At 37.4% G+C, this 21,197-nt stretch overlaps 1 protein-coding gene across 2 annotated transcripts in view; it reads left to right on the top strand.

Annotated features, from left to right (window-relative positions):
- Positions 1-688: 688 nt before the first annotated feature.
- Positions 689-21,197, top strand: part of LOC126372138 (membrane-bound alkaline phosphatase-like) — a 53,029-nt gene continuing 32,520 nt past the window's right edge. The window contains exon 1 of one of the 2 annotated variants that reach the window (XM_050017741.1): positions 689-774. In XM_050017741.1, the coding sequence (XP_049873698.1) occupies positions 717-774 (58 nt within the window). In that variant the 5' untranslated portion in view covers positions 689-716. Of the gene's footprint in view, positions 775-13,045; positions 13,200-21,197 lie in introns of those variants that run through there. The other variant, XM_050017742.1, reaches the window with a different exon arrangement.

Raw genomic sequence — 21,197 nt, 5'->3', positions numbered from 1 at the left:
GACAGAAGCGCAGCTCTTAAATAGAGAGAGAGAGAGAGAGGGAGAGAGAGATAAGCGTTCAACAGCTTATCTTGCCGGGCATGTCGTAAAACATGATTAGATTTTGATGGGAATAGAAGAAACGAAAGTGGTTAGTCAGGATCCTAGTAAGTAGAATTCTGTAGTCTCTGCATATTCAAATGAGAAATAGGCGTCGTAAAAACTGACAGAGAGGTTGTGTCCTTTCTACAGCTGATCATCTGACACCATACGGTTAATTACATCCACACTAGGACTTAGTATCAAAAGTATCAAGCAAGCGGTCTTTAATTTTAGAATTATAATTCTTGTCTGTGCCATTTCGAGTCACTATTAGTATGTAAAATATGTTTTATATTCTGTGGTTATTACGCACAACACTACTGTGGTGTAGTTTATCGGTCGACAACACAATGACGTTTTCCTGACGTAGTGAGTTTAAGTTCATACGATATATAATAAAATACAGGTTTACCAATGAATATTTTGCAATCGATTTGCTAGGTCATGGAATAAATGTAATGACGTAGCGATATTTGGTGTTCCGTTTCTAAGTATTAAACGTTTGATGGAATATTTACACCCTGTACGATAGTTTATTATTTGCTATAAAACGAGAAGGATTTGATATGGCTTTCAGTCTTGGTTTAGCAACAGACACGCCTCCTTCAGTGCCATCGATTCGGTAGGCAAGGACCATGTCTCTTTTAAGAGTGATCATCATTATCATCACCTTTGGGAGCGCAGTTTGTTATGGTGAGTTCGAAGAAAAAACTTTTTCTCGACTAACAAAGCTCAATCTTGATTTAATCATAGGTAGTCAGATTGAATAGGTGAAGTATGTCAAAAAGGCTTAAGTACTAACATAAAATACAGTATAAAAATAAGGGAACATAGTCATAATTATCAATCACCTTATTGCCTGAAGTATATCTTCTAAGTCGCTTCGATTTCTCGGTAAATTTCGAATGTCAATTTGTACCGACAACAATCTAAACACGCAATAAGTAGTGTGTTTCTCTTAAAACAAGTTCGGTACTACCCTCGTGACTACACAAAGCTTCATAGCATACAGAGGGCGCTTCCTTACCGTCAAAATATTCAGACTACTTACATGATCATTACATAAGTATTAACAAAGCACTAATTGGAAAGCATTCCCTTGAACATAATATAATATACATTACGAAGTTAAATTGAAATCCAAAGATCTGTTTTCTCGTCTCTTTTATTTTATTTTCGAACGGGCTTTGTCGAATTTAAAAATTAGAACAGTCATTACATTTTGTAGAAACTAGAGTCTTCAACAAGAGGATGTTTTTAAAATTTTGACTGCATTACACTCGCAAGTGCTTCAGGTCATTACACTTTTTATCACTTGAGAATCGAATTATTTAAATAGTAAACTTTCGGAGTACTGGCTATTCATAAATTAAAACAAATTTTTGGCTTCTAAACATTAATCTTTTTATGATAATTGCGTCCTTAGCACTCTCAGGCCCGGTGTCTTTATATTTTTACCAACTGAGAGCCTTTAACACTCTTCATTTAGCCCCCAATCAATAAATGCCGTTCTATAGAAGCCTTTAATATAATTCAGATAAAATACTGCCTCCGGTTTATGAGAGAAGAATTTATGCCCACTGGGATGACGTATTTCTTTTTTTAGCTATTATTACTAACCTACGTGATCCCACTGCTGGGCAAAGGCCTCTCCCTTGTCTCTCCTCTAATTGAGTTCTTATGCGAGCGCCATCCCATCTCTACGACAACATAGTAGGCTACTTGACAACCTAGTCAAATGAGATACTTTTTACGAAACGTCAAAACGAAAGTTTTTGGAGTTTGTATGGAAATACTGTCTCGTGACGTCATTAATAAAAGCGGCCATTATTATTATAGTACTTATTGTTACTGAATTCATAAATAAAATTCTAAAATAAGTTGAAAAGTAAAATGAGATTGATATTCAAATCATTTTTTTTTTATTTTTGATTTTTGATCATTTTAGACAGCTTTTATTATTTTTATTATATTTTTTTAGCTTCTGTTTATTTTATTTTTTTATTATTATTTTATTTTTTTATTTATTCTATTTCTAGATAAGCATTTTATCATTTATCTTTGATCCAGTCAAATACCCTGTTGATTAGTCTTTTTCCGGTGGCTACCACGAGTAGGGAAATGACGTACATATATTTTATAAACTGTTTACATGGGGTCATCGTTCGTCATCAAATGGAACTCACGTGTCCACGAGTCCTTTTGGTCCAAGTGGAATACAATAGAGCAGGATTATGACCAAGGCCGCGATATATTAACGTAATTTCAATTCATTATTTGGGCCCCGCAACATTGTTGGCAATGTTACTTCACCTTTTTCCTTGTCTTGGTGTCTCTGCAAAAGTGACGGTCTTCTGACTAAAAAAAAAAACAAATTCCCAAATTATTTATTTTCTCATAAAACATGAAATTGCTTCTCCGGCCAAGTAGAGTACCCGAGGAAAATCTACAATTAACAGATTTGGTAAGTACCTAGTATTTTTTTTAAATAAGTTAAAAATGCTACACCGACAAGAGCTCTTAAATTGATGATGATGAAGTTAAAAATATAAATTTCTTTAAAGGACATCATGGTGGCGCCACCATGGTAGCACTACCAACAAAAATGTGTGCAGTTAATGCAAGAAAAAAAAAGATTAATTATGTTGGGCGCCACAACACGTTACTACAATACTTTCGACCTCGAAGAGAAACAAAGATCAATGATAATTATTTATTGCAAAAAATAAAACAAAATTAATTAAAAATAAAATAAATAAACAATACTAAAAAACTAAATTAAATCAATAATTATTTAATATTTTTTTATGAATATTTCTAAACAAAATAATATTAATATAATTAACAATTCAAGACCTTACGCGAAAGAAACGCCTAAGTAAATCACACTACTAAGATCTTTTTCAAGCAACATCTAACATAACATAAATAGCGTATATTATATGTCCCACTGCTGGGCACAGGCCTCCCCTCAATCAACCGGAGGGGATATGGAGCATACTCCACCACGCTACTCCACTGCGGCACCTAATAAAACCTAATTTTTCTCACGATATTTTCCTTCACTAAGCACGTGATATGATTTTACGATCCAACCGATTTCTCTACTATCAGAATTATTCAATTAAATAATGTAATCTAAAATTGGGGCTTGTTGAGTAACTGACCTTGACAAAGGGCCGCAAAATCGAATCGCGATTTCTACCGTTACGACACTTTCCGTAATCTATATTATTTAATATTACCGTTACTATTTATTCGCCTTGTAGTTCACAATAAACCACGTAAACGCCTTTTTGAATATTCACATTCGGATGCGATGTTCGTCCACTGTGTATGAACCACATATGGGGCAAAACAATTGAAACTCATACGTGCATGTACCATATGTGGGCCATGCACGTATGAGGCGGGGGGAAACGGGAAAATCCGACGGGAAGCATTTCAGTTTGATTTTTTTCGTGCCATAGTGTGTATATGTACGATAAGGCACAGTCCAATCAGTTTCTTGCAAAGTAATAAATTAACTGATTGCACTTATGACCTCCTGGTTACATGTCGTTTCAGTAATAGACCAAAAACACCTATAATTATGACAAGTAATGGTTCATAATTTCACCACAGTTTACACATAATGCGCACGGCTGAGTGACTGCACTTTTGCTCTTTGATTGTACATAAATTCCAATATGTTTTTCGAACAATAACATTGCTCGTGAGGGGTCGATATATCATTTTTAGTTACACACTGAACGTGTTAACAAAACTACGCAGTAGACGCGCTAGTTACAATCTAGGTAAAAAATTGTACGAATAAAAGTTACATCTGTCAAAGTACAGAAGCCAGTGTTGTCATCGGCCTCTGTGGTCCAGTGGTTGAGCGTTGGACTCACGATCCGGAGGCCCCGGGTTCGAATCCCGGTGGGGACATATATCACAAAATTCACTTTGTGATCCCTAGGTTGGTTAGGACATTACAGGCTGATCACCTGATTGTCCGAAAGTAAGATGATCCGTGCTTCGGAAGGCACGTTAAGCCGTTGGTCCCGGTTACTACTTACTGATGTAAGTAAGTAGTCGTTACATGAGCCATGTCAGGGGCCTTTGGCGGCTCAATAGTAACCCTGACACCAGGGTTGATAAGGCTAGTATTCCACCTCACAACCCACACGATAAGAAGAAGAAGAAGTGTTGTCATGTTCATTATCATAGTGATGTATCAGTCGATATTAGGCTGATCGATTCTTCTATGTAACAGTATGTAGTTGACCCTAATCTAGTTCCTATGCGTTACCTAGATGGCGTATATGTAGCACACTCAAATCGTAAATAGGTAATTTAGCATTTTTCTCATTAACCATTATTTCTGAGGCTTCATTTTATTTGTGCCACAAGAGGTAAAATAATAATAGACTAAATATACATACCCATACAAAAGTATTTACTTAGTTACTGTATTTTTGTTACAAATAAACGTAAATAAACCTTTACAAAACTCTTTTTATATGTAGTGTCTAATAATAAGTGATAAAAAAGAACATTTAAATAGGAAGTTGTCGATAACTTCAGACCCAGAGTAAACCTGAAGAAAATATGAAGGGTTTATATAAAGGTTAAATATAAATAAAGGTTAATAGGCTACAAGGTGGACCGACGATCTGGTGAAGGTCGCGGGAAGCCGTTGGATGCGGGCAGCGCAGGACCGATCGTCGTGGAGATCCTTGGGGGAGGCCTATGCCCAGCAGTGGGCGTCGTACGGCTGATGATGATGATATATAAAGGTTAATAGTTTTTATTGTTTGTAGGTTCTGAGACCTTCAAGTAGTGGCAAAAAGGTGTAGAGCTCTTAGTTTATCTATGACAAAAATAATAATTTCGCTCACCGAATAGTGTGGTTACACTTACGTCATCTGTTGTAGCCGAAACGTATAAAGCGAGGGTCCCAACACCCTTAAGCAATGATGGACCATCCAGGCTACGTTCCCCAAAAAAATAAAGATGGCGCTGTACAGTTTTTGTAAGAAAGAAAGAAAGAAAGAAAGAAAGAAAGAAAGAAAGAAAGAAAGAAAAAAAAGAAAGAAAGAAAGAAAGAAAGAAAGAAACGTTTATTATAAAGGGACACCACAGTAACAAATATAAAATAAATAACAAATATATAATATAAAACACGGAGTTTCCCTTCGTTCAGCCTTCTAATTTCATGGATAACAGATACATGCATGTTTTATCTTTATTCTTGGGTTTATATGATGACCCTTTTAATTACACCCAGGCGCAATACATCTTCCATCCTTTATTATTCTGATCACAATATAGAGAAGCAATATAGGTAGCAACATAATTTTATACATAATCTGTATCCAAATATGAAGTCTTCTTGTATCGTGTGGGTTGTGAAGTGAATTACCAACCTCATCAACCCTGGTGTCAGGGTTTCTATTGAGCCGCCAAACGCCCCTAACATGGCTCATGTAACGTCTACTTACTTACATGAGTAAGTAGTAACCGGGACCAACGGCTTAACGTGCCTTCCGAAGCACGGATCATCTTACTTTTTGGACAATCAGGTGATCAGCCTGTAATGTCCTAACTAAACTAGGGATCACAAAGTGATTTTTGTGATATGTCCCCACCGGGATTCGAACCCGGGACCTCCGGATCGTGAGCACAACGCTAAACCACTGGACCACGCAGGCCGTTAGTTCAATTTCATGGATAACACATAGATGCTTGTTTTTCTTTGTTGTTGGGCTTATAATGATGACCCTTTTTATTACACCCAGGCACAATACATCTTCCATCCTTTATTATTCTAATCACAATAAAGGCAAGCAAACCTGACCTGTCAAATCTTCAGGTTAGGTAAGCGGACCCTGTTAAAAACGGGATAATGCTAGGGGGTATGTAGGTCACGAGCATTAATATGTATACACTTTGGTACCATGTCACATTAACTTTTTTGACAAATTGAACTGTAAGTCTCACTAAATGTCAAATATGTTAGTGCGACAGAGTCCTAAAGTGGGTACATTATATTGCTCGTGACTGTACAATAAAGAAAAGCAATATAGGTAGAAACATAATTTTATACAGTATCTTAATCCAAATATCAAGTAATTATTATTTATAAACATGATTCTGCCATAATTAAAACACATAATAACGGGTTCTTACCGCGTTTAAATGGGGATATGAGACTCCCGATATTTCGACACTGTTGCAAGTGCCATGATCACGGGATGACTGATGAGATTGGAGTGGAGTAGGTAGATCCATGATTCTGCCATTACATTATTTTTTTATTAAATGATTATGTACTCGAGTAATGAAAAAGTAGGTAGTTATCATGTTAAATCTGGACTGCGCCATCTATATTAATTTCGGGAACATAGCTTGGGAAGTACAATTGAATAACCTTCTTGTCTAGAAATTAAAAATGCCAAATACGATTATCCAATTGAAAACTTTACTCGTACTAAAGATAACTTTACACGTGCTACATAATTTTGCGACAAAATGATCAATATTTATTTAAAGTATCGACTTTACGATATTAGCTAATTTTACCTAATCTATAGTTACTTGTTGATCTTGTGACCTGCCCGCGGGAGTGGCATTTCTTATCATTTAAACTAATCTCTTTCGCTAATTAATAGTAATAGAAAACACATAGTGTAAACGCGTGACTGAATCGTAGAATTATTGGTTCGAATCGCGGCTCGGGACTAAACCTGTTTGGGTGATAGATAATTGATTTTTGCCCGGTTAATGGCAATGGCTCACCCCTTATTACTTAGAACTTAAACATAGCTGGCAAGGGTGTATACACTACACTCTGCCTATCCCGCTGGCGATACAGGCGTGAAGTTATGTTACGTTAATTAGCAAGAAATCGCCAATCCCGGCATCGTAAATGAGGCAAATAGAAAGTTTGAATAAAAAAACAATCAAAAATATTTATTTTTCAAAATTGGTTTACAAAGTTAGCGCTTTTTGAACGTCAAAACAATTAAATTACATATTATGTAACTAGCTTTAAAACTACTACCACATCGGAATCTTTTTACGTCTGGCAATTTGTTATCTTGAACTTTTATCTAATAAAAACTGCTTGGGGGTTGAAATGTCCACATCGAAGCAATTCATCTAAGAAAGCAATATTGCTATTTGATATTTATTTGCATTGCGCACTTACTTTTATATGCGCAAATGTCAAATTGCAATATTGCTCTCTGAGATGAATTGCTTCGGTGTGACCATTTTCATCCCTTTATTGATACAACAGATGACAAAGACGAGTAAATCGTCCCATCTGGACAAGAGGTGAGACAATGATGTTTGGGGTCATTGGTACATTAATCCTTGAAGGTTATAACTTAAAAATATAAAGAAAGAAATTACAGTCTCGAGTGTTTAAAGAGTATTGAAGAGATAATCCGACTTTATTGCCCGTCATAACTCACTGATATTTTGCAAACAGTCGTAATATAATACCGGAATCCGTTGTAAATGTATTGTGAAGATGGAGCTATGATCTTGATAATGTGTGTAATTAGATAAGTGGCTGGTAATCATGTCATTAGATGTGATTATACGTTGACAAATTTAATGTGAAGCATGCACGTCAAGACGTAGGACTGTGTCTGTGGTTTTCACATTGTTTCTTATGTACCTACGGACACACAAGGGACTTCATCATCATCACCAGCCCATTAACGTCCCCACTGCTGGCGCACGGGCCTTCCCTATGGATGAATAGGGAGATCGGGCCTTAAACCATCACGCGGGCCCAGTGCGGATTGATGGTTATTAACGACTGCTAATGCAGCCGGGACCATCCGTGCCTTCGGAATCACGGAGGAGCTCGAGATGATAACTTTTTTTTTGTGGTCACCCATCCTATGACCGGCCTTTGGGAAAGTTGCTTAACTTCAACAATCGCAGACCGAGCGTGTTTACCGCTGCGCCACCGAGCTCCTCAAGGGACACTTCATACTAAACACCTCATTTTACACAGTCATTACACATTGACGTTATTCTACACGCGCACCTGTGTATGTGTGACGACTGACGCCCTTACAATTGAAGACTAAAGTAAGACCGAGGGGGTGAGCTAAGCGTAACTTAGCCGCTGGTGGGGAGCGGAGTGTTGACGATCTATACGTGGTATTATTCCTTATTCTATGCTACAGGTGTAGTGCTTATACTTTACCTTACCTAGAGCTGAAAGAAAGCAAACATTTATAATTGTGCAGTCAATGAAGGGTTCCCCTTCTAACTTGCCAGGGACAGGTCCGATTTTGATGGTTTTGTCTTTTGTAGATTTTTATCATCATCTCCCTAGCATTATCCTGTTTTTCACAGAGTACGCTTACCTAACCTGAAGATTGGACAGGTCCGGTTTTTTACAGAAGCGATTGCCTGTCTGACCTTCCAACCCGCAAAGGGAAAACCAGGCCAATAATACAGGTTAGGTCCATACCTTTGAAAATTAATTTCTCGGGAAACTCCTTCACCGTTAATCACGAGATAATAATTTATGATCCAAAGACAAATTCAAAAACAAATTCGACAATCATTGGTTTAGGGCTGTGCTGGATTCGAACCTGCAACCGCAAAGTGAGAGGCAAGCGTTCTACCGACTATGATTTAATTTTTTTATTTTAAATAAGTATACCATTGTACCATCTCTATGCAGCTACAAAATGAAAAAAAAAAAAACAACCCAAACGTCACATCCTCGAATAGTTGTAGGTACTATCTCTAAAGTCAAGGTTTACCTCCACCGCCAAAGGAAAATTGCCGAAAGACCTTCATATCAAGGCGTTTACCGTACCTGTTCCTCCAAACACACTGTCAATTTCCCTTCTTGCATTAGCATTGTAATTTAAAGAAAGAAAGAAAGAAAATATTTATTTCCATATTGGACGCCACATTTACAAACTTACATTACAGAAATAAAAAAAAATAGAAAAAAAAACAAAGACAAAAAGACAAATAATACAGACATTAAATACACAATGGAGGCGCCCAAAATAAAAAAAGGATCTCCCTCAGCATAATTTGTAATAGTGCATGAACACATTTAAAACACATAAGATATGAGTACTAGATATAAAAACATACTACTTAGGTGTCATCATCATCAGCCCATAAACGTCCCCACTGCTGGAGCACGGGCCTTCCCTATGGATGGATAGAGAGATCGGGCCTTAAACCATCACGCGGGCCCGTGCGGATTGATGGTTATTAACGACTGCTAATGCAGCCGGGACCAACGGCTTAACGTGCCTTCCGAAGCACGGAGGAGCTCGAGATGAAAACTTTTTTTTTGTGGTCACCCATCCTATGACCGACCTTTGCGAAAGTTGCTTTACTTGAACAATCGCAGACCGAGCGCGTTAACCGCTGCGCCACCGAGCTCCTCAAGGAGTAAAATACTACTTAGGTGTAAAATAGCATCATGAAATACTTGCACTTATAAATAAAGTATAAATGAAACTAATGAGGGATTTTCCAGGCTATAGTCCTAAAAAACAATAAACAAGCGCTTTATTAGATATTTTTTTTCGTTTAACCTTTTTTTTTTTTTTTCTTTTTTTCTGTAGCCTAATCAATGTCCCACTGCTGGGCAAAGGCCTCCCCCTTCTCTTTCCAACCCTCCCTGTCCCGGGCATCGTTCCGCCAGGTGTGCCGGAAGGCGTCTAGCTCGTCCCTCCACCGTCGTCGTGGTCTTTTTATTTTATGGATAACATATATATATATAAGAAAATGACAGGTATAACTTAAAATAAAATAAGGATGTGTTTGCAGGAATCGGGACCAGTGAACGTTAAATAAAGCTTAGCCCGTATCCCTATCGGCCTTGGCAGACCCACATGTCATAAATAAGTCGGTCATAGAATAAAGAATGATACTTAGGTACTATAGGTACCTATAGAATGGACACCTCTCTCCGCCCCGCACTAATTCATATCGGGCACTGGGCTAGATTTAACCCTGGTATAAGAAGACCAGGTATGCTCAAAACTGACAGCTAGCATTTCAAGATTAGCCCAGCTGACGTCATCCCATCTTACGTTGCCATTTCGTAAAAAGTAAATTACCGACGAGCAATGTTTTTATATTTACTTTGCAAGGAAATACTTATTCAACTTTTAGTAAAAGAGTTACTTACAGTTTTAGTGACTTTTATATAATGTGATAAGTAATGGTATAAATTTGATTTGCATATAAATAGGTACTTATCCATAATTCTTTAAGTAGACAAGTAGACAAGTAATAGTAATTAAATACATTAGTCAGTAATTCACTTAATTTTCAATAACAAAATTTACGTTCTTGGAATGTTGGACATACCAATTGAATGGTAACACTTATGTCATCAATGGGCTAGCAATGGCGGCTTGTCATATGATTAAGCATATCTGGATTTCTTATACCATGGATTTACCCATCTCTAGGTCTTAATTTTAAAAGGCCGTAAGCAGCCAAGGTGTAAGGGAGAGCGCGTGCGATCTCCGTCTTGCTCACACTTAGTTACGCGGTATGTGCTATGTCACTTACACCCCGTACAAGTACATACAGGCAGCCATACAAGTACTGATGAGTGTCAGTGAGACCATAACGATTACTGAGAGGGATGATTCAGACCATGCTATTGATTTGATATCGAGTGGAATTTCCTGTCGGAATATTATTTGGTAAGTATCTTTTAAAATTTTGCATATAACCCGGGTGCTTTCAAGGCTGGAATGAACAGTCACTTTCTGGGCGAGTTCCATCTTCGGCCTCGTCAATGCCTTCGGGCAAGTCTGCGCCAAGAGCAAACGCATCAAAGGTAAAAAAGAAAAGAAAATAGTTCCATACTTTTACGTCGCAAAACTCCACTTGATATCAATTTCGAATAATGGTCGGAATTCACCTGAAAGTTTTCGTTACGATGTCACTAATACCCTGAACAGTATAAACCGAAGTATTGACAGTTTTCCTGACAACTGAGATAAGCAATACACTGTGCCATCAATCAAATAAACGCCACTCTGTTTGCAAATGTAATGACAACATCATTTACCAGAGAACACTAAATATCCATCACTCAAACGACTATTGAAAGCAAGAAGGTCACGAAATATATTTGTGACGAACAGTTGATTTTTATGTTCGATTTTAAAATCGCGCTTGCACATTAGACAGCACACGCTAAGAATGAATTTTTCGTATGAAGTGTCTGTACTGCGCAGTCACATAAGATTCGAAACAAAAGATTATCACAAACTGACTTCGATAATCGCCCCCATCGGGAATCGAACTCGGACTTCCAGACCGTGAGCCCGCTCTCACCACTAGACTACGAAGGCTGTTGTAGACCTAATAATTATTATACGTAACTAATAAGTAAAATGCCGATAACTAAAGATAATTAAAAAAAGTTTAACAGAATAATTTATGCAAAGAAAACGTGGTTGCAGTTTTTCCTTATAGATAGGTATATTCTATTCCTGTTCGGCGCGTCCTTGCCGCGGGGGTGGGCGCCTCTTACTTCAGTAGGCCGGAGTAAGATGGTGGCTGAGTTCGAATAGGGACCCAGACCTACGGGGTATAACGTAGAACCCTTGCCCAGGGATACGGGTGAAGACCTCAACGGCTGCAGAGGCGGAGATGGGAGCCATCGGTACGGCAATGCAGGACGGAAGGGGCATGTCACAGGGACTGTAACCTAGAACCTGACAGAGGGCAGCAGTAACTGTCAGTACTATTCAGAGGCAGAGGACAGGAGTCCTAGTATGGCTTTGTAATAGACTACTCTGGGCGCCATCCCACTCGCGTCAGACAGAGTACTGCGGGGCGGAAGGCAAGAGGGAAACCACTGCCCTATTTTTCCCTAAAAAAGTAGCATGGAGAGTATTTTACAGAAATGCTGCACCGACAAGAGCGTGGCTCTTAAATTGATGATGATGAGGTATATTCTATTTATAATACCTTTTCTCATGTTTAAGAATAAAGCATTTTTACTGTTTACAGTATAACGCCCTTTATTACTTTAGCAATATAGAGTGGTATTGGTAACCCATATTCATTCTCTATGAAGATGTAAGTTTGCAGTGAACATAAACTCACGCCTATTTCCCACCGGGGTAAGCAGAGACTATAGTATAATTCCATTTGCTTCGATCCTGACACACTTCTCTTGCTTCCTCCACATTCATCAATCGCTTCATACACGCACGCTGGTTCAGAGTAGATCGTATTAAACCTTTAAACCTTTTTTTGCAGTGAAACTACAGTTTATTTTTCCTTTTACCTATTTACCTATTTTGTGGTGTGTGGTTTCGTGGCCTCTGCCTACCCCAACGGGAAATAAGCGTGATCTTACGTGTGTATGTATGTTTCCTGTGGCTCAACCGACACACCGCCAGTTAACTACAATAAATTAAATTGCTTTTCCGAAATTAACAGACACCTCGATGGTACGCCAATTTCATTCGCACGGGTTATTTTACGGGGTAAAAATTTTAGTTCCTGAAGTGAACGCTGGAGGCGCTGTAAAATAAATAAACATCTTTGTGTAAGAAGGTTGCATACCAACGAGGTATTTACTGAATACGAAAATCCGTAAAAAAGTCGTAAGCCGGCGTAAACTCATGATCGCTACATATTATTAAGTATATAAATTATTATTCAATTCGAATGCAACTTACTTTCCTTTTCTTTGAAATCAAATTCAATCTAAAGCTATTATCTTAATCCTAAACACCTTTATTTTATTACAAGAACACCAATTCTCCTCAAAACCAGCCACTTAACATCTACAGTAGATACTCGTTTTTAAACGAAACAAAACCCTACCATAATTAATTTACTTACAAATCAAATCACCGCGCTCTACCTTCGCCAAAACGAAACGAAACACATCTATTAATGACATTCGCTTAAAAGTTAAAACGAAACGACAACGCGCCGTCCTCAGTAAAGTAAGTATAGTCAATGACTTGCCATCACAGTGATAAGTCAGCAACTCAGCACGGTTGATATAATACAGTGCGCGCGCGCAACACCGGCAGTGATGGCGCGAGTTCAAACGTTGCTATTGGCCGCGGCGGCCCTCGTACTCGCAGGTTCGTGTAGTGATGTTTTTAAAAAAGAAAGAAGAAATATTTTTTTGCCATTTGTGATGTTTTGTTTCTGTGATTTTTTTTTTCAGTGGAAAGGGTTTTGGTAAAGGTTCAATCAAGCAAAGTCAGGGCTGCTTTTTTATGTGTTTTTAATAATATTTTTTACCTTAAAACGAGCTGATATAACGCAACTTTTACTGAAGTTAAAAAAGTAAAAAAAAAAATAGCGTCAGTCAACCTCTTTTAAAAATCGTAATAATTAAATTTTCTTTGTAAATTACCTCTGAAAACAATTTACAGTTTTGACACTTGAAAATACCTATTTAATTTCATTATTATTCTTTTACTCATGCTAATTTAATTTTATTTACTTGACCGTACTCTTAAAGCACCTAACAACACAAACCAAACCCACATTCTCCTAGGCCAGGTAATTATCCCGATGACGTCACTAACGCCCGTCTGCCTATCTTACATAATTACTTATAACATTAATGAACCACATTTAAGGACCCTCACTAGAGTTATCTGGCGCTACACTTGCCCACTAGTAGTGACTCGTTAACTAGTTAAAGAAGTGAATTTCAGAACATAGTATAAAACAAAGTCGCTTTTTCTGTCCCTATATCCCTATGTACGCTTAAATCTTTAAAACTACGCAACGGATTTTGATGCAGTTTTTTTTTTAATAGATAGAGTGATTCAAGGGGAAGGTTTATAATAATAACATAATTACATCCATTAAATAGTCGAGAAATACTGTTATTTTTGAGGTTTTTAATGTGATGTCGTAAATAGTTTCATTTTTTCCTCAGCATTGCACCCGAGCGAAGCCGGGGCGTGTCGCTAGTATACATAATATGTTCATAAAATCCCGCCTTAATCCCTATCGGGTAGATAGTGCCACACGTCACCACCCAAGAATCTATGGATATAATGAACCTTATGACAGATACGGTTTGGGTAGGTTAGGATATATTATAACTGCCCTTAACATTGACTCTATTTTAAGGTAAGTACTTTATTTTTGTAAAGTTTATGATGGACAATACAATTGTTATGGGTGATAGGTTCATCCCTTGTCACCATAAGGTTGATCATAATCCTTCTTAGGACTTCGTATTTACAGTGGTTACAAGTCTGATTACTTGAGCCTCTGTCTACCCCGTTAAAGATTACGTGCGTGAGTTTATATATATTATTAATAATTAATTACCATAAATTATCGGCGAATATAAACTTGATAAATATTTTTCGAAAACCACTCGAAGTTTGTTAGCCTCGAAACCACTACACACTTCATAAATCCTAATTCACAAAACATCATTTGTTATCGTGAACAGACTAGACTTCAAAAAACCCTGCTAGGGTTGATGAGGTTGGTTATCGACCTTAAAACTCACACGATAGAAGGAAAGAATAACATAGCGTCTTGTGGGAATCTAATTCCCGACAATGCTATGTCTCAGTACCTACTCGCATAGTTCATAGTTCATCATTGAGCTGGATATGACCTGATTGGTTCGGATTAGTTCCATTGCCCACACTTTTGTCGCAAAAAATACAAAACACTGCCGGTTAAGCGTACCACCGACTAGACATAAACATGATAATATGCACTGTTCGTGCGCCACTCGTCTGGGCCCGTAGAATACCAGGGTCGTGGCTCCCGCCGTGACTTATGCTCAGGGAGGTACATTTATTACGTATACTTCCGTATACGCCAGGGCGCTGTGCCGAGGTTTTTCTTGCAGCTACTTTTCCCCGGCTATACAGGTTGTCAGATGCTGCAGTAGTTTTAGGCGGATAAAATGTTCGATAAAAAATATACATTTATATACAAATTGTTCCTTATTTCAGTACACAGTTTCTACAATTATGTTAAGTTATACCTGTCATTTTCTTATCCGCCGAAAGAGAATGAGACGGCTAATCGACAGGCATAAACGGAGCACACGTCAATTTCATGCAGAAATTTGAAAACCCTAAATTTTTATACCAATAACCCGACATAATTAAGTTGACAGCGTACGTCAAACAGGTTGCATATTAGCGAGATACCTATTTTATTCACCCGGGCTATTCTTTCATTTTAAAATTAACAGTTGTCAATCATCCGTCCCTTTCCTTTTGGGCGGATAAGAAAATGACTTTTATAACTTAAAATTAGGAGGTGTTGAATCGAGGTCATTGTCGATTCAAAGTGTAATTATGAATAAAGATATCGAGTTGAGTAACTGTCAGTAAACCGCTAAGGTGTAAAAGTACACGACTTATGGATCTGCCTATCTCGATGTGAACTAGGAGCGTGAAGTAAATCTGTTTACTTATATAGAAGTCTATAAAACATTCCTCGCGTATTATCCATGGCACATAATATATCACGTTTTCGTCATTCAATACTTAACTATACTATATTTAGTCACGTTTAGAAAATATTCAGTATAATGTGATACATTGTCATCGACAGATATGTCCTATCGTTTAAGAATCTTTGGTTGCATTTTTGTTTAAATTCATTTGCTAGGTCGAAAGACGCTAGTTCGGAAGTCGAAATCAAAAACTTTTTCCCACCTATTCAACATAATATAAAAACCACGCAACATAATATAAAGACCAACCAGAAGGGGTTTAAAGCATATTCTACCAGGCTGCTCCATTGCGATTACTCTGGCCATATCGGGACACTTCAGGACCCCGTTACCGACTAAGCCGGCGTTATAAACCGGCCCACGGCCGCGGTCCACTAGAGTCGATTAATTGTAACCTGGATCCAGGCAGAGGGCAGCATTAACTGTCAGTACTATTCAGAGGCCGACAGGCGTCCCAGTACGGCTTTGAAATAGACTACTCTGGGCGCCAACCCACTCGCGTCAGACAGTGTACTGCGGGGCGAAAGGCAAAAGGGAAACCACTACACTATTTTTCCCTAAAAAAATAGCATGGAGAATGCACCGACAAGAGCGTGGCTCTTAAAGTAGAAGTTCGCATCGTCCTACATTATGCGCACTGCTAGGGAGTGGAATTCTTTGCCGTCTTCGGTTTTTCCGAATGCATATAATCCGGGTGCTTTCAAGGCCAGAGTGAACAGGCACCTTCTGGGCGAGCTCCAGCTTAGGCCTCGGCCAAGAGCACACCCATCAATGGTCAAAAAAAGTGATGTGATGATATCATTAGAAAGGTTGGTCTTAAATGATCGATCTGAGGTAATATGTTTATATCCCCTTCGTGGTTGAATTTAAAAAGGGGTGGAAATGTTTGAATAAAACTTTTATAGGTACTTACCTGGTTTAAATACTAGGGTACCGCGGGTAACAGGTAATAAAAAACTACTTCTTACCAAGTTCACAACAAAAACAGGAAGATGACATCGAAACACGTATCTACTGAAAGCGTTCTTGAAAATCTTTTCCTTATCACCGTCGGTCACTTCCATGTACTTACCGTTGCCGATGAGAATGACTGTACTCCACGTATAGTACAGTCATGAGCAATATCATGTACCAACTTTAGAACCCTGTCGCATTATCATATTTGATATTTAATGAGATTTACGGTTTTATTTGTCAAAAAAGTTAATGTGACATGGTTTCAAAGTGCATACATATTAGTACTCATGACCGTACCTATACGAGTAGTTGTTTAAAATCCCATGAGATTATTATTACATCTTATATCATAGTTGACAATGTGGGATAATTGGCAAGAAAATAAAAACGTTCGAACACTGTATTTTATTTTAAATTGGATTATGCCTTATACACCGACTTCAGTTCATATTACCAGAGAGAGGAAGTTCCTCTTGACATTTTACTTTTTAAATTTTATGTTTCTTTTGTTTACGCAAAGCCTAAACATAGTACAGCCAAAATCAGAAAGGTAAAATATTAAACTATCCCACACGGCCATCCTATAATTCATCCGTCTCGGATGAGTGTGGAATCCAGGGTTTCATCATATCGGCTGAACTCGAAGTGTTGATAGGTCCTTCATCATGGCCAATCTTCTTTAAGTCGTATCGATCATTCCTTTTTTTCTTTACAACTTCGTATGGTCCTAGATACTTGGGATATAGCTTGTATCCTTGTACAAATTGAGTTCTTTTTATAGCCACTAGGTCTCCAACTTCGTATTGTATAGCTTGTCTTCTTTTCTTGTTGTAATTTTGTTTATTTTCCTCTTGTATCTTTTGTATGTTTTCTTTGGCCTTTTTTCTCAAATTTTCTCTATTTTCGTTGAAATTTTGTATGTTTTCTTCTTCAATTAGTTTTAATATTTGGTCTTCTTTATCCTTCATCTTCACACCAGTTAATAATTCAAACGGTGTCATCTGAATACTTCTCTGATAGGTACTGTTTATACATCTTTGTACAGCACTAACATGGCGATACCATTTGGTGGGGTCATCTTTTGATAGTTTGCTCAAAACGTTAATTATTATTTGGTGGATACGCTCAACCTGTCCGTTCCCTCTTGGTTGACCAGTCGTGATAGTGTGATGAATAATATTCTCAGCATTACAGTATTCTTCAAAGGCATTCGAGGTGAAGGAAGCATTGCGATCTGAGATTATTTGGTTTGGGGAACCAAATGTTTGTTGTAGTATTTTCAGTTTGCCTAAAACTTCTTCTGTCGTCGTTGTCTTTGTTGGGTAAATCCAGGTGAATTTTGTAAAACCGTCAACTATGGTAAGTAAGTATTTATAGTTTTTATTTGTTGATGCTAGAGGTCCAAGATGATCAATGTGGTAAGTAGACAACGGAGCATCTCCCTTCTCAATAGGGTTTAGATAGCCTTCTTTCTTTCCTTTTTTATGTGAAATCAGAATGCATTCCACGCAATTGTCTATAGTCATCTTAATTTTCTCTTTCAGGTTTTCAATGTAATATTCTCTAGCAATCAGTTCTTCAGTCTTCGTTACTCCAAAGTGTCCCTTTCCGTGATTTTTCCTTATGATTTCGTTTTCCATCTTTTTTGGTACAACAAGTAGTTTCGTTCCATTCTTAATTTTCCAAACAATTCCAGTTTCCAAAACATAATCTTCATAGGGTTCTCTTTCTAATGTTCTCTTTAGCAATTTTATTTTCAGGTCTTCGTCTTGAGCATTCCTTATCCGAGCTGTTGTTTCTGTAAGTATATTGACATTTTTAATGGGGTATCTACTAAGTGCATCAGCATGTTTCATTCTCATTCCAGGTCTATGTTCAATGGTATAATCATACTCTTCAAGCAACAGGGCCCATCGTGCCACTCTTGGTGGTAAATCTTTCTTTTGTAGCGTCATGGTTAAAGCTGAACAGTCAGTTACAATCTTAAAACGGATTCCAAGCAGGTAGACTCTAAACTTCTTTATAGCTTGAACAATAGCCAGAATTTCTAAGTGATAGCTATGATATTTTTTCTCAGCGGGTGATGTCTTTTTACTCATGTACAGAACTGGATGCAGCTTGTTATCTTTTGGGTTTTTCTGTAGCAAAACTGCCCCATATCCTTCACAACTAGCATCGGTGTGAACTTCCGTTTCTAAATCAGGGTCATAAATTCTTAACACTGGAGATGTGCATAGAATATTCTTTAGTTCATTAAATGCTTTCTCACAGTTAATGTCAAACTTGTATAAAGAATCCTTTTTAAGTAGATCAGTTAAAGGCTTAGCTATAATGGAGTAATTCATAATAAACTTTCTGAAATATCCCGTGAGTCCTAAGAAGGATTGTAATGACTTTATGTTCTGTGGTTTCTGAAAGTTTGCTACTGCAGCTATCTTTTCTTCTGATGGTCTCACTTCACCTTCCCGAACAATGTATCCAAGGTAAGTGATTTCTTTCTTCAAAAAGTAACATTTGTCCCAGTTAAACAGTAGTCCATAGTCTTCCGCTCTTTTGAATACTCTCTGTAATTTTTCTATTCCTTCTTCTTCTGTAATGGATGGTATGATAAGATCATCAAGGTAAGCTAAAGCTGTACCATCTTGAATTATATCTTGAAATACGTCATTGACAAATCTTTGAAAAACTGAAGGAGCTGTAGATAAGCCAAATGGCATTTTCAGAAACTCGTACTGACCTCGAGGAGTCACGAATGAGGTGTACTTTCGGCTTTCTTTGTTAACGTTCACATGTAGGAATCCATTCTTTAGATCAAGTGACGTAAAAAATCTGGCATGTTTCAGTCGATCGATTTGATCCTCGATTAGGGGTAGAGGGAATCTCTCTTTGATAATCTTTTTGTTTAGTCGTCTGAAATCTACACAGAGACGATAAGTTCCATTTTTCTTTTTTGCTAAAACGATTGGGCTTGCAAAGTCAGACTTGCTTGCAGTAATTATGCCATCGGAGAGCCATTCGCCAATTTGTTTAGTTACAACATCCAGTTCTAGCGGAGATAGTCTTCGTGGATTCTGGTAGATCGGATTATCATCGGTGAGTATAATCTTTAGTTCAACACTTGATTCCTTTTTTTTATTATTTGGATCATAGTTATTAATCATCTCTTTAATTTTTCCAGAAAATGTAATTTCGCTTATATTGAGCGTGTCGTCTTCTTCAACATCCATCATCGTGAGGTGCAGTATCTTCTTCGTGTGAATACCATCCGTAGCAAAATTTACTTCAACTTCGTTGAGTATTGGGTTGCCGAGTATAATGTCAACAGGTAAGGAACTATCTTCAACCACGTGCATAGTTGCTCCAAAATAGCAGTCATCGCTTTGGATTTTAGCTTCAAATGATCCTTTAGTCATAATTTCATGTTCTGTAATTCCGGCCAAGCGTACAACGTTATTCGGATTGAAATTCAGCTCATTGCTATTTACTTTACGAAAGTAACTCATTTTAATCAGATTTACATCACTCCCGGTATCAATCAGGGCTTTGACTTCAACTCCATTAATCTTCAGGTTTTTATAAGGTGTAAAAGTATTCTTCGTATCTTTATCTTCTATTTTAAGTGTCTTCTTAGAGTTTTTTGGACACTCATTTGATTTATGTCCAAATTCATTACATTTGAAACATTTTATTCCTTTACTACAATTTGGTGTCTGATGTCCAAGGTCACCGCAGTTATAACAACGTACTTTATTTGTTCTTTGATTGTTTTCCTTTTTCATCTTAGATACAGGTGCATTAGAAGTTCTAGTAAAACTCGACGTACCTGGAGTAGACTTCTTCTTCATCTCACTATAAAGTTCCAGCTTCTTTCGAAATTCTTTCATAGTCGTAGCTCCATATAGAATTGTTTTATTAGTTTCAGAATCTCTAATACCATCAATGATGTACTCCATCAAGGCTTCATCTTCAATAGTACCTTGCATCGATATTTCTTTCATAGTTAAAAAATACTGTTGATAAGTCTCGCTTTGTTTCATCTTACGTGCAGCCAATTGTTTGTGAATTATTGCACTGTTTAGTTTGCGGCCAAATTCTTCGATCAGTTCATCTTTTAAATTATCCCATGACTTGATACTTCCCAAAGATCTTAAAAACAGTCTAGCAGTTCCAGTGAGTAGTCTTTTCCCATAGATAAGCTTTTCAACTTCACTCCATTTCATTATGGAAGCTATTTCTTCAAAATCTTTAATAAATGTTTCTACGTGGTAGGTGTCATCTCCGGTGAATGGCGTCGTAGATTTTTCTAAGTCGTTAAATGATATACGGGGTGCACTAGATTGAGAATCTTTAGAAATCATCTTTTCTTCTTTATGAAATAAATCTTCTTCAACACAATCTCTTCCAAATTTCGTCATTTTACACTTAAATGAAGTCTTTCTTCAGTCTTAAAAGTCGTAAAATAGTCTTCTAAAGTCTTAACTCTTGATAAAAAGTGTATTCCGTATGATTCCAATCAACTTTCTTAAAACATCCCGTAAAATTTTATCTTTAGTTCATTCCGCGTCCCGCAGCATTCGATTCGACTTTGTTTTGTACCTATCGCGTCCCGAAGCATTCGTCCAGTCTTGTCAAAGTCAAATTCTTAGACGTCAATTGATTTTGACAGCACGGT

This window comes from Pectinophora gossypiella, chromosome 13, assembly GCF_024362695.1.
Source record: "Pectinophora gossypiella chromosome 13, ilPecGoss1.1, whole genome shotgun sequence".
NCBI classification, from domain to species: Eukaryota; Metazoa; Arthropoda; class Insecta; order Lepidoptera; family Gelechiidae; genus Pectinophora; species Pectinophora gossypiella.
This window is presented reverse-complemented; position numbering and strand designations above follow the sequence as displayed.